Raw genomic sequence first — 14065 nt, 5'->3', positions numbered from 1 at the left:
GATCTCCTTGCCTAAGGCCTTGGGAGGAATTGAAAAAACCTTTCCTAGCACCATTGATGCTAATAGAATACCAAATGTTAGAGACAAGCCTCCAGATCATATCTACCCAATTATCATTAAAACCTATAGCTCTAAGGCATTGGCACAAATAAGACCATGAGACCCTATCATAGGCCTTAGACATATCTAATTTAAAAACCACATTGCCATCCTTGTTAGGCCTATTAATATTATGAACTAATTCTTGAGCCAACATAATGCTCTCACTGATAGCCCTCCCTTTAATGAAACCAGATTGATTAGGAGCAATAATCTTGGGAAGAAGAGGGGATAGTCTACTGTTTAACAACTTAGAAATGATCTTGTAAGATACATTTCCCAAACTAATCGGCCTAAGGTCAGACATAGAAAATGGGTGATCAACTTTAGGAAACATAACAAGACAAGTGTGAGTCATAGATCTAGGAATAGGATCTCCAGAGAAAAAGGACTTAACCATTTTAAACAGATCCCCAGAGATAATGTCCCAGCAAGCCTGGTAAAACCTAGGGGAGAATCCATCCGGACCAAGGGCAGAATCAGGAAACATAGAGAAAACAACATTTTTTACTTCCTCCATAGTGGGATCAACATTCAGAGCCAAATTATCATTTTCATCAATAGAAGGAGTGATACAATTCAAATCTGTGTGATCCACATTGGTATTTGTTCTGGAGAAAAGATTTTGATAAAAGGTAATAGCTTCATCAGCTATTTGATCATCTCCCTCCACCCATGTGCCATCAGCTCTCTTGATTTTGTATAACGTGATCTTTCTCCCTTTCCTGTTAACAGAAGAGTGAAAAAATTTAGTATTTAAATCACCTTCAGTAGCCCACCTTAGACTTGCTTTCTGTCTCCAAAAGGATTCCTCTAGTTTCAAATGTTTGATCATTTCAGCATTTTTCTTGTTTAGCATCTCCCTGTCTTGAGCAGTGTTGTTTTGGAGGCAACTGTTCTCACAGTTTAATAGCTCCTCTTCTAGTTTCTTGGTCTTGGCAAAAATATCTCCAATGGAATTTCTAGACCAAGATGACAGGGCAGCACTAGTACTTTTCATCTTGAGGTGGAATTTCCAAAAAGGTGATCCAACAGCATTAATGCTCCAAGCCTTTTTGACCACCTCTTGAAATTCTGGGAAGTCAAGCCACAAATTCAAAAATCTGAAGAACTGTTGTCCTCCTTGTCTAGTCTTTTCAACACTAACTAGCATCGGTGCATGGTCGGAACCCACCCTATTCAAATGAGTGACCTGAGTTCTGGGAAATATATTGATCCATTGATGGTTGATGAGTACTCTGTCAAGCCTTTTCCATATCCTATATTTGGGAGCTCTTCCGTTGCACCATGTAAAAGGTGAACCAGAAAAACCCGCATCTAAAAGGCAGCAATCCACTAAGCAGTTGATGAAGGGGAGACTCTTATAGGCTTTGTGTGGGAGGCCACCTCTTTTCTCATTTGCATTAGTAGTAGTGTTGAAATCACCCAGTATGGACCAAGGAAGGTCATAAAAAGATGCCAACCTCCTCAAATCATCCCAGAGAAGTTCCCTGAGACAATGATCAGTTTTAGCATACACAATAGAGACCAAAATTCTTCCATCTCCATTACCTAGTTGACATGTTACCACTTGTTCCTCATCATCAACAATTTTACAGTCTAGATATTCATCCCAAAAGATCCAAATCTTGGTGTTGGAACTGGCAAAGCAGTAATCAAAATTCAGCTTTTGTTTGTACTTTTGAACCAGTTTATCAGCGAGGGATCTAGAGGGTTCAAGTAAGGCAATAAAATTGAGATTGTTAGAGTTCTTTAAAAACTTTAGTATTTCAAAAGCCCCTTGGGTTTTAATACCCCTAATATTCCATATAAGGGACTTAATCATGACTAACATTTGTGCCAGAATTACAACGAAAAAAAAAATTAATGGTATAACGTGGACTGATCCACGTTATACAAAATTATTTGTATAACGTGGACAGTACCACGTTTTACAACATATATTTGTAAAACGTGGACCGATCCACGTTATACAAAATTATTTGTATAACGTGGATCAGTCCACGTTATACAATTTTTATTTTTATTTTCATTGTGATTCTGACATTGCAAAAAAAAAAAAAAAAAAAAAAAAAATTGGGGTATAACGTGGAGGAGTCCCGTTATACCCGTTTTGGTATATATATGAAAGGCTATCCCCTTTTGGTTTATACCGTATATTTTTATACCCTTTAGGCTCCGGACTCCAATTCTTCATCCACTTTTAACTATTTTTTCCCGAAACCTCATGGTCTCCATCATTTTAAGCAAAATCATTAATATACATGGCCAGCAAAATCATTAATATACATGGCCATACGCCTGCTCCTTTGCAACCAATATAGCATCCCTGAACCATTGTATAAAAACTTGTGACTGACACCAACTTCCTAGTTTCAGATTCTCATTGGACGCGTCTGCAGTTATATTCGGCGCACTTCATAAGAGATTAATGGGTCAAAAGCCGGAAATATACCAATTTTATTATTTACAACACCCTTCAATTCCAACTAGGAAAAGCAATGTCTCCTTGCATAATATAGATTCCAAATGAGTTAAATGACTTATCCCTTGGACGATTATTGAACCATCTCTCCAAGGATTGGGAAGAATGTCCTACTAGAAATATTTATAGGTTGTACCAAAAAAAGTATTCATAGGGCAATATGGCAGGGACTATTTGGATTGAATTCCTTCAGCTAATTTAGTGGGTATCGCTCTAGATGAGTTTCAGCAATCAAAACCAATCCTTGCGTATTGTATAAAGAATCAACTTTAAGAGCCATGCATACTTTGAAAGAAATCGATCATTTTCATCAATTCAAAAATCATTCAATTTAAAAATACTCCATTGTTTTATTTTACACGGGGGTGTTTAAAAATAAAAAGAGAAGCTCGGTGCACTAAGCTCCTGCTATGTACGAAGTCCGAGGAAGAGCCAGACCACAAAAGTCTATCATACGCAGCCTTACCCTACATTTCTGCAAGACAGAGTATATTTCATGTTTAGTTTGTTTAAAAAAAACACATTTCTATCTTTTAAAATAATTCTACTTTAAACTTCTAATATTGCCCTTAATGACGTGATTGTATCGTCACACAAATATCATGGCATGTTCGGTGTCTAAACTAGTTAATATAAAATGAGATGGAAGAAGTATATAATATACCAAACAAATCCCTCGGATTTTTGTTATTATAAACATGTCATGCCATCATTCCTATAAGAGAGTATCATTATAGAAGTAGAGAGTTAAAAGTAGCTTACATATAGATGATTGTCAATCTTTTCAAATCGAACTAAAAAAAGAAAGAGTGTCGTAAAAAATCAGATGGAGGATGCACTCAATTCTGTAAAAACCAAAAACAGGAATAAGAACCCACAAGCCCCGCCCAAAATCTTAATGAAATATACCTCTAATATCTAGTTTACAAAACTAGATACTCGCAACGATCAGTAGTAGCAGTCTGATTACATAACCACTCTTCATAAATTATTATGACAAGTCACATCTTTACAATATCCAATGTGATCCACAGACGTCACATTTTGGAGTAGACAAACAATAGAGCTATGGATTAGATATATCAAACTCACTGAGAGGGAAAAAAAACAAATAGAGAACTATGACAATAAAGGTGATTTTGGTTAAGCCAAGCACGAATGGTAAATGCTGCCATTAGTAAGCGTCTTAACACTATATCGAGAAGTTCCAAGTTACTTCAAATCATCTCTGCAAGTTCTCTATCCATTTAATGCATTGTTTGAAGATAAATGTTTAGGAGTTTGAGTTAACAAGAAGTGAACCCACTTTGTATGTTTATCTGGACTGCTGTTCTTGACGAGATATATTCTTGACTTTGAAGTTAACAGAGAAATTGTCCTTCAATTTGGTCCTCATTACATAAATTCTTGCATTAACCACTCTCAATCATTCAAAAAACAGCTAAAGTTAAGAAAAAGGAGTCGCGTGAAAGGCAAAATACAAACCTCCGAATGGCACAGAACCTATTTTTAAAACAGGTGCAGAGCGGAAGGCAAAATACGAACCTCCAAATGACACGGAACCTATAAGTCAATGGCAACACAGCTTAGTTATAACTAACTCATAGAATCTAGAATTAGATGGCATATAATCCTTTCAAGTACTTGATCCTCCTATTGTAAATCCAACCATTAGCCACTCTCAAACCAACTAATGTTTTTTTTTATAACAGCCAGGCGAATATCCGAACCTTCACCTATTAGTAAATAGCAAGACAATGTAGCTGATCCCTAAACTCCTACACTTGACCCATAGAATATCAAATCAAACAGCAGTCTATCCTCTGAAGCACAAAGGTTAATAGTAAAACACAGAATTTCATACTATTATTGAACATACAATTAATATCATCAAATGAGAACATGGAAAATTAGTCGGATATGTCAGATACAGCAGTGAGCAAACAGCTAAAAAAAAAAAAAATTTCGCCTATCAACCAGAAATTAGTAGTTTTGGACTTCCTAGGTCCTAAACAGGTGTATTCTGGACTCCTAAAACTTACAGCACCATAGTTAATTTACTTCGAAGATGCAATCCAACCTAGGTACAAGAACAGCTCTACAGTTAAAGATTGACAAACTCAAAAAAAAAAAAAAAATGTTTTTAAAAAGTAAGCAGATGGGAGCCACGGGAATCGAACTTGTTGCACTTCAGACACAATTCGACCACCCTTCAATGCTGAGCTATCACTCTTAGCTTCACAAGATTCTTGTTTACCATGAACTTATCAGGAAAAATAACATTCATGTTTCCCATGAAAGATACATGTTCATGTTTCTTGAACTCATGTTTTCTTTGCAAGTAATCAGGTCCAACAAATACAAAGAAAGAACAGGGAATAAACTAACAGACAACCAAAGAAGCTATTCCCTGTGTCCCAATTTATATGACACTTTACTTTCCTTTTTAGTCAATCCCCAAAAGGATGACATATTTCCTTATTTGACAATAATTGTACTTTAAGCTTTGCCTTTGATGCTTAACTAGATGATTTATGACCGTACAAATATCTTTGGCTTGTTTTAGACCTCAAGATTCAGAAGTCTTGTTTTAGATCTTAAAACTCCGTGTCCAGTCAAACTACATCACATAAATTGGGATAGATGGAGTATTTAGATTGTTCAAGTTCACTGCTGACTAACCTCAAACAGAAGCCATGAAGCAAAATATTACGAGGACATCCATAGTTTGGGCAATTTTCATAAGTAAACTTATTCTTTAGTAGAATTACATATATACCAGTAGAGTCCTTCATAGAAGAAACTTTAAACGGCCAACAACCTTACGCAGCTGAATTAACATAATTCATCTTCAAACCACCATTAAGACAAGGAATTCATTGAAAATGAACAACCTTTATATACAAATACACCATCAAACAGTAAAATAACACAAGATTACCCATTAGTGTAGAAGCTCATCCAGTAAGAAACATATCAATATTCAACACTGTAATTGCTGTAATCATCCCTGGGTGCTATGTTGTTTTCAACTCTCTCTGCAATCTTGTCTTCCTCGTACTTGATTCCTTCCCCTAATGCCAATCCTCCAACTGCACCAGCCACTGCTCCAACTGCCAATCCGGAGCCCACTCCTCCCATCTTTCCACTACGCTTTTGATCATAAGGAGGATAATCAACAGGTGCGCTCGGCCTCGACCCCATACCGCCATAGCTAGATTGCCGGTCAACAAATGGTCGTGGAGGAGGGGGAGGCTGAGAGTAATACCCCCCAGGGTAGTAACTAGCATATGGATCAGAGTATCCTCCGTATGGATAAGAAGTAGGCGGTGGTGATGGAGAAGCAGGTGGAGGAGGAGGGTGTGAAGGGTATGGAGAAGAAGGAAATGTTGTTGTTCTATAGGAAGGGGGAGGAGGAGGGTAATAATAGCTAGAAGGAGGGGGTATTTGGTAATCTTGAGTTGGAGATTCGCGAATAGCGAGCTTGAGTCGGATCTTACCATGAGGACGACCGGAGGGTCGTCGGAGCTCAAAAGTCCTGACTTTGTTGGAATCGTCCACTTCCTTCAATGGAACCCTAAGTGTACCGACTAAGGGTTTGGGAGTCTCTGAAGGTTTTGAATGGAAGATCTCGAGAGTGAGAATATTATCCTGAGGAGGAGAGAAATGAGGAAGATGGAGGACGAATCGCTCGTTCCAAACGGGTCGGGTATTGCCCGAATCATCGGCTTGTGTGGCGCGACGTTGATCCGGGTCGACCCAAAAGATGACATAGGGTTTGAGATCACCGTGATGCCAATTCACATTCTTCAGGTGCTTGGCGGAGACGATGGTGATTTCCAGATCGCAGGTTTTCAATGGAGGACGAGTTGCCATTCTGTGATTTTAGGGTAATCGATGATACCGTGCGCCGCGTATGGAGAGGGCGAGGAGGGGGGTTTATATGGGTTGGAAAATTGGATTTGGTAATTATGAAGTGTGGAGCCGACTGAATATTTACTGGAGAAAGGATTTATAGCCCACTTATAACATGTTTTTTGTTATAAAATAGTAAAGTTAGAAAAATAATATAATATTATAGGGAGAGGAGAATTCTTATTTCTCTTAGAGGATGAATTTATAATGAAAGAGAACCTATATATTTATAGAAGAAAATTGACTTGATCTCAAAGTTACTAATCCTAATTTTTTTCCTAAAGATAGACATCTACAGTTATAAATAATATTTATAACACTCCGCCTTGGATGTCTATTTGATAGATAATGTGTCTCATTAAAACCTTACTAGAAAAGAAAAAAATCGATATAAAAAATTCTAGTGAAGGAAAAAGAGTGCACATTTCTAATAATACTCATTTTAGTTGCCTCATTAAAAACCTTACCAGAAAAACCAATTGAAACAAAACCTTGGTTAAGGAAAAAAGAGTACATCGCGTATTAACTCCCCTGATGAGAACATCAGTCCAAAATTTGAATCTTCGCATCCTAATCTTGTGCACCATCTTCACGAAAGTTGCGGTTGGTAGAAACTTGGTGAACAAATCAATCATATTATCATTTGAACGAATCTGTTGCACGTTTGTTACACCCCGGAAATTTTCCGTTAGCATGTGCAAAATAGGCTAATAAGGATAAAATATGTGTGTGGCATTTTGAAGGCAAGTAATAAGGTCCCGTAGATTGGTATCGAGGAGTTGAACAACTTTTACGAAGGTTCCATAAGGATCGGAAATGAAACCAAGTCAAGAAAATAAGCTTCAGTGAACTGGGAGTATACGGTCCATTATACGGACCGTAAAAGTGTTTTACGGTCCATTATACGGACCGTAGAAGTGTCACAGAAGAGGCTGGCTGAAGGGTGAGTTTTACGGTGTACTATACGGACCGTATAACGGTTCGACGGTCCGTAAAATGAATCGTCAAAGTGTCACAGAATGAGGTTGAAAGAAGGTCGATTTTACGGTGAATTATACGGACCGTATAACGATTATACGGCCCGTCAAATGGATCGTCAAATGGTTACAGAAAGGGGTGATCTCTGGGTCCATTTTACGGCCAGTTATACGGATCGTATAAATTTATACGGACCGTATAACGAACCGTATAATGACATCGGGACTGAAGTTGAATTTTATAAAATATGATCCAAGTCTCATTTTCTTCATTCCCACTTTCTACTACACGATCCTCTCTCTCTCTCTAAAATATTCTACACTCTCCCAAACCAAGAACACAAGTAGAAATCTAAGATCAAATTCATCAATTCACCATAACCTAGTGCAAGAACACATCAAAAGGGATTATTTGAATCAAGAAATTCCTAGAAGGAGGACCTAGGGTTTTGTTGGAGTGAAGCATTTCAACTCAAGGGTTGTTCAATCACCATCCAAGGTATGTTTCATGACCTTATTAAGTTATTTAAGTGTTAGAAACATAGGAAAAGCTTGAATTGTAGGAAGACATAGAAAAAATGGGTGAATAGTGCCACCATTGAGTGATGATGGAAATGAATCATATAAGTTGAAGTGTTAAGGTTATGAATATGCTAGAAATGATGATTTTACCATGAAATAAGTATTAAAGGTGTGAAAACACGATGATAAGCTAGGTAGGAAATTATGGAAAAATTGGAGGAAAATGGTGAAATGTGATGAGTCGATATGAATGATGGTCGTTGGTGGTAATGTTGTGGGTATTATTGTGAATGCTGGGAATTGATATAGACGATGGGAAAAGTAGAATAAACAAAGGAAGTGCTGCCCAATTTTCGTTAGAAAATAGCGACGCGTTCTTATAGTCCACTAACTAACGATGATTCGAATTCCCTTATAAAGGTAACGACGCGATATTGCAGAAGAGCAAGTGAACAGTATTCTAGCTAAGCGACCAAGGTATGTGAGGCTAGTCCCTTTCTTCAAATGGCATGAATCCCATAGCATAAAATCCCCTTCTTTCCATGAGCTAATAGATATGATATGATAATGCTAAAGCGATGATTATGTCCTCATTGTCTACACTCACCTCATGTACTAATTCCTTCGAGGTGAGGCAGAATGTCAGAAATTGCTCCATAAAGAGATCGGGGGATCACGACCTTACGTCACCCCGGTAGAGTACAAATGATCATGAGCTCACGCATGTATTATGATAAGATAAGCATGTTTTTAAAAGTATATGATGATAAGTATTTTATGTTAAGCATGTCATGATTGCATTTACACCGCGCCTAGTTGGCCGGGCAGACACCGCTTCGGCGGGCGGCTACACGGATACACCATGACCCTCTCGGGCATGGGCAGACACCACTAGTGGGCGGCATGAGATGGTACCCCGGACGCGGGAGGCCTGGACGCGGGCTTATATTATTGGTGATCACACCATTCCGACATGGACGGGCAGCTTGCATGATATGTATACATGATATGATAAAGAGTATGAGTAAGACAGCATGCATCATCCTTCCTATGATTATGATTCAGCTTCACATGTTCACTTTGATGTTCATTAGGTTGTTATTGTTTCTCTCTTCATTATTTATGCCTCTCATACTCAGTACAATGTTCGTACTGACGTCCTTTTCTTTGGACGCTGTGTTCATGCCCACAGGTAGACAGGGAGACGAGCTAGATCCAGAGCCATAGGGGCAGTCAGCTGTTGAGAGCACTCCATTGTTCGGAGGTGCTTGTGATTTCTTTTGTGTATACGTACACACGCATATATATATATATATATATATGTATATATATATATATATATATATATATATATATATCCATTTTGGGGCATGACGGAGTCTTGTTCCGTCCATTGTATAGCACGTCAGTAGAGGCTCGTAGATGCGCAGTGTGGGTTAGATGGTTCCACAAGATATTACTATATGTATATACTATTTTGATAGTCGTATGGCAAATGTATGTAAAGAAAGTATGTTTCTTGTAAAGTATGATTTTCACATGTTTCGTCTATAAATTCTGAAGGAAGTATTTTACTGAGTAATTGAGTATTAAGAAGAGCGGTGCTCGGTGGTTAGCCCCGGGTACCCGTCGCGGCCCCTAGCCGGGTCGTGACAAAAGTGGTATCAGAGCAGTTCAGTCCTAGGAAGTGTCTACGAGCCGTGTCCAGTAGCGTCTTGTTTATGGTGTGTAGCGCGCCGCATCAATAAACAGGAGGCTACAGGGCATTTAGGAAAATGACCATCTTTCTTTTCAGAGATCGTGTGATAGAGCCGTGTGTAGGATTTTATTCTCTTCTAAAAGTGCGTTATGATTTCAGAATGCCGCCAAAGGGGAAAGCTACAGCTGCCAGAAGGGCAAAGCTACGACACAGAAACGAGCAGAAAGAGAGCCTCCGGCGAATGTGGAAGAGGGTGAATCCCAAAATGAGGCATTGCCTAATGTAGAAGGGCAAGGAGGAGCCTCGGCTCCGGTTCCTCCACCAGTTGCTTCGGGTCAACAAGTGACCGAGGCCATACACTTATTGACTCAGTTGGTTGCCGCCCAGGCACAACGACAAAGTGCGGGCCCGAGTGATCGTTCAGCTAGTACAAAAGCCCGTTATTTCATGACTGTAAATCCCCCGGAGTTCTTTGGGTCTAAGCCGGATGAAGACCCGCAAAAATTCATAGATGATATGTTGAGAACCCTAAAGATTATTCATGCTTTCGAGACAGAATCCGTAGAGTTGGCTTCTTATAGACTCCACGATATGGCGGTGCTATGGTATAACAACTGGATGGCATCAAGGGGAGAAAATGCACCCCCTCCGGTTTGGCAAGAATTTGCGGATGCTTTTGTTCGTCATTACTTGCCACCCGAGACTCGCCGAGCTAGAGCGGACAGGTTCCTGAATTTGAAACAAGGGAACATGAGTGCCCGAGAGTATAGTATGCAATTCAATTCTCTGGCAAGGTATGCTCCGAGTATAGTAGCCGATATGGGCGATCGTGTGCACAGATTCGTGAGTGGTTTGGGGCCACATTTGTTCAGAGAATGCTTGACGGCCTCTTTGCAAGATGGGATGGATATTTCCCGAATACAGGCCCATGCACAGAATCTTGAGGAACGACGACAATTACAGAGAAGTGATTATGACAGTGACAGGAGACAAGGAAAAAGGGCTAGATCGATGGGAGCAAGTAGCGAATATAGAGGGGGGTCGAGGCAGATGCATTCTAGGCACTCAGGTCAGTCAGCGACCAGTGCCCCTTCTAGGTTCCCAGATAGGAGGGTTGATCGTTCTTTTCAGCCAGGACAGGGCCAGAGTTCGATAGCCTCAGATTCCCAGTTCAGGGGAGATTTCAGTCAGCGGAGACCTCCAGTACCGCAGTGCAGTCAGTGCGGTAAATTGCATTCCGGGCAGTGTCGTCAAGGTTCAGATGCATGTTACGCCTGCGGGCAGGTTGGTCACCTTATGAGAGATTGTCCTTCCGCGAGAGGCAGAGCGGGGACTCAGCCCACAGGTTCAGCAGTGGGTTCTTCTTCAGCACGCCCGACAGCACAGACTTCTCAGACTACAGCAGGTAGAGGCAGAGGTAGAGGGGGAGTATCCACTTCAGGTGCTGTTCAGCCCCGCGTATATACTTTAGCCGGGCGACAGGATCTTGAGTCCTCCCCAAATGTTGTCACAGGTACATTGACTATATTTTCCCGTGACGTGTATGCCTTGATTGATCCAGGCTCTACTTTCTCTTATATTACTCTGTATGTTGCTGGTTGCATTGGGGCGAGGCCTGAGTCAATTAAGCCCTTTGAGGTACTTACTACGGTTGGTGAACCCGTGATAGCAAAACAAGTATACAAAAATTGTGTCGTTGTTATGTGTGACCGCCAGACTAGAGCCGATTTGATTGAGTTAGAAATGGTCGATTTCGATGTAATTATGGGTATGGACTGGTTGGCGTCATGCTTTGCTAATGTTGATTGCCGGACGAAAGTGGTCCGATTCCAATTTCTGGGATAACCCGTACTTGAATGGAAAGGTAACACTGCATCCCCAAAGGGTAGGTTTATTTCCTACCTTAAGGCGAGGAAGATGATAGCAAAGGGTTACATTTCTCATCTAGTTCGAGTTCATGATATCGAGGCAGAGCCGCCAACTTTTCAAACAGTTCCGGTGGTAAACGAATTTCCAGACGTATTCCCAGATGAACTCCCAGGTCTTCCTCCAGAAAGGGAGATTGATTTCGCTATCGATGTATTACCTGACACCGAGCCTATTTCTATTCCTCCGTACCGAATGGCACCATCAGAGTTGAAGGAATTAAAGGTACAGTTGAAGGATCTACTCGAGAAAGGGTTTATAAGGCCTAGTTCATCGCCATGGGGAGCACCAGTCTTGTTCGTAAAGAAGAAAGATGGATTCTGCGAATGTGTATCGACTACAGGCAATTGAATAAGGTGACAGTAAAGAATAGATACCCTCTTCCCAGAATTGATGATTTGTTTGATCAATTACAAGGCGCTAAATGGTTCTCCAAGATAGATTTGCGATCGGGTTATCATCAGGTGAGAATCAGGGAAGCAGATATCCCCAAGACTGCCTTCAGGACGAGATATGGCCATTATGAGTTCCGAGTAATGTCATTCGGGTTAACGAATGCCCCGGCAGTGTTCATGAACTTGATGAATAATGTGTTCAGACCATTTTTGGATCTCTTCGTGATAGTATTCATCGATGACATCTTGGTATATTCTCGCACAGAATCAGAACATGCAGGTCATTTAAGGATTATCCTTGGCGTTCTCCAAGCCCGAGAATTATATGCAAAGTTCTCAAAGTGCTAGTTTTGGCTTAAATCTGTGGCATTTTTAGGCCATATTATTTCAGGTGATGGCATCCGAGTCGACACTTAGAAAATTGAGGCTGTGAAGACTTGGCCAAGGCCTACGACACCGACAGAAGTTCGTAGTTTCCTGGGTTTGGCAGGATACTATAGGAGATTCGTAGAGGGGTTTTCCTCCATTTCAGCTCCCTTGACGAAGTTAACTCAAAAGTCGGCAAATTTTCAATGGAACGACGCTTGTGAGCGCAGTTTCCAAGAATTGAAAGGCAGGTTGACTTCCGCCCCAGTGTTAACACTTCCCGAAGGACCAGATGGCTATGTGGTATATTGTGATGCTTCCGGCATGGGATTAGGATGTGTATTAATGCAGCATGGCAAAGTTATTGCATATGCCTCGAGACAACTGCGTAAACATGAACAGAATTACCCAACTCATGATCTTGAATTGGCTGCAGTTATTCATGCTTTGAAAATATGGAGGCATTACTTGTATGGAGTGCACGTCGATATATATACAGATCACAAGAGTCTCCAACACATCTTTAAGCAGAAGGAGTTGAATCTGCGACAGAGACGGTGGTTAGAATTATTGAAGGACTATGATGTAAATATCCTGTACCACCCCGGAAAAGCAAATGTGGTAGCCGACGCGCTTAGCCGTCGATCGATGGGTAGTTTATGTGGAATTCCCTCAGACAAGGAAGAAATGGTCCGTGAGCTTTATCGATTAGCCAAACTTGGAGTGCGTGCAATTGATTCGAGTAAAGCAAGTATCAGCATTAATGACCCCACAGTTTCATCTTTAAATGCAGAAGTGAAGGAACGACAATATGAAGATTCTCAACTAAGCCGTTACCGAGACCTATCTTGTGAGAAGGAAAAGTCTCCATTTGAAGTTTCCATGGATGGAGTTCTACGATATCAAGGCAGGCTATGTGTGCCGGATGTGGCAAATTTGCGCCAACGGATCTTAGAGGAAGCACATCATTCCCGGTATTCTATCCATCCAGGTGCAACTAAGATGTATCATGACCTCAAACTAATATACTGGTGGGATGGCATGAAGAGGGATGTAGCAGAATTTGTAGCGCAATGCCCAAATTGCCAGCAGGTAAAAGCAGAACATCAGAAGCCAGGAGGGTTGTTACAAGCCATGGAAATCCCTATGTGGAAATGGGAAACCATCAATATGGATTTTGTTGTAGGATTACCCTGTTCACGAGGGAAGTATGATTCTATATGGGTGATCGTGGACAGGCTCACGAAATCAGCTCATTTCCTCCCAGTCAGAACTACGTACTCGGCGGAAGATTATGCCCGGTTATATCTAAAGGAAATTATGCGACTCCATGGAATTCCTTTAGCCATTATTACGGACAGAGGGGCACAGTTCACAACCAAGTTTTGGAAGTCGTTTCAAGAGGGTCTAGGTACCCAAGTCAAATTTAGTATGGCATTTCACCCACAGACCGACGGGCAGGCCGAGCGTACTATTCAGACCCTGGAAGATATGCTACGAGCATGTGTGCTGGATTATGGTGGTAGTTGGGATGAGCATCTACCTCTCATTGAGTTTGCTTACAACAATAGCTACCATTCCGGTATTCAAATGGCTCCATATGAAGCTTTGTACGGAAGAAAATGCAGATCTCCAGTTGGCTGGTTTGAAATAGGAGAATCACAATTAATAGGTCCCGACC

At 40.7% G+C, this 14065-nt stretch overlaps 1 protein-coding gene across 1 annotated transcript; it reads right to left on the bottom strand.

Moving 5' to 3' along the window:
- Window positions 1-5293: 5293 nt before the first annotated feature.
- On the bottom strand, window positions 5294-6580 carry LOC132608850 (protein SRC2 homolog). Its single transcript, XM_060322618.1, has one exon. It carries the CDS (start codon window positions 6458-6460, stop codon window positions 5561-5563), a length of 900 nt encoding a protein of 299 aa, XP_060178601.1. The 5' UTR covers window positions 6461-6580; the 3' UTR covers window positions 5294-5560.
- Window positions 6581-14065: the final 7485 nt, after the last annotated feature.

This window comes from Lycium barbarum, chromosome 9, assembly GCF_019175385.1.
Source record: "Lycium barbarum isolate Lr01 chromosome 9, ASM1917538v2, whole genome shotgun sequence".
NCBI classification, from domain to species: domain Eukaryota; kingdom Viridiplantae; phylum Streptophyta; class Magnoliopsida; order Solanales; family Solanaceae; genus Lycium; species Lycium barbarum.
The sequence above is the reverse complement of the archived record's forward strand: the minus strand, read 5'-3'. Positions and strand labels throughout refer to the sequence as shown.

Bases quoted from the DNA above. Each gene is read 5' to 3' on its own strand.
- LOC132608850 (XM_060322618.1), bottom strand. From the start codon at position 6,460: ATGGCAACTCGTCCTCCATTGAAAACCTGCGATCTGGAAATCACCATC.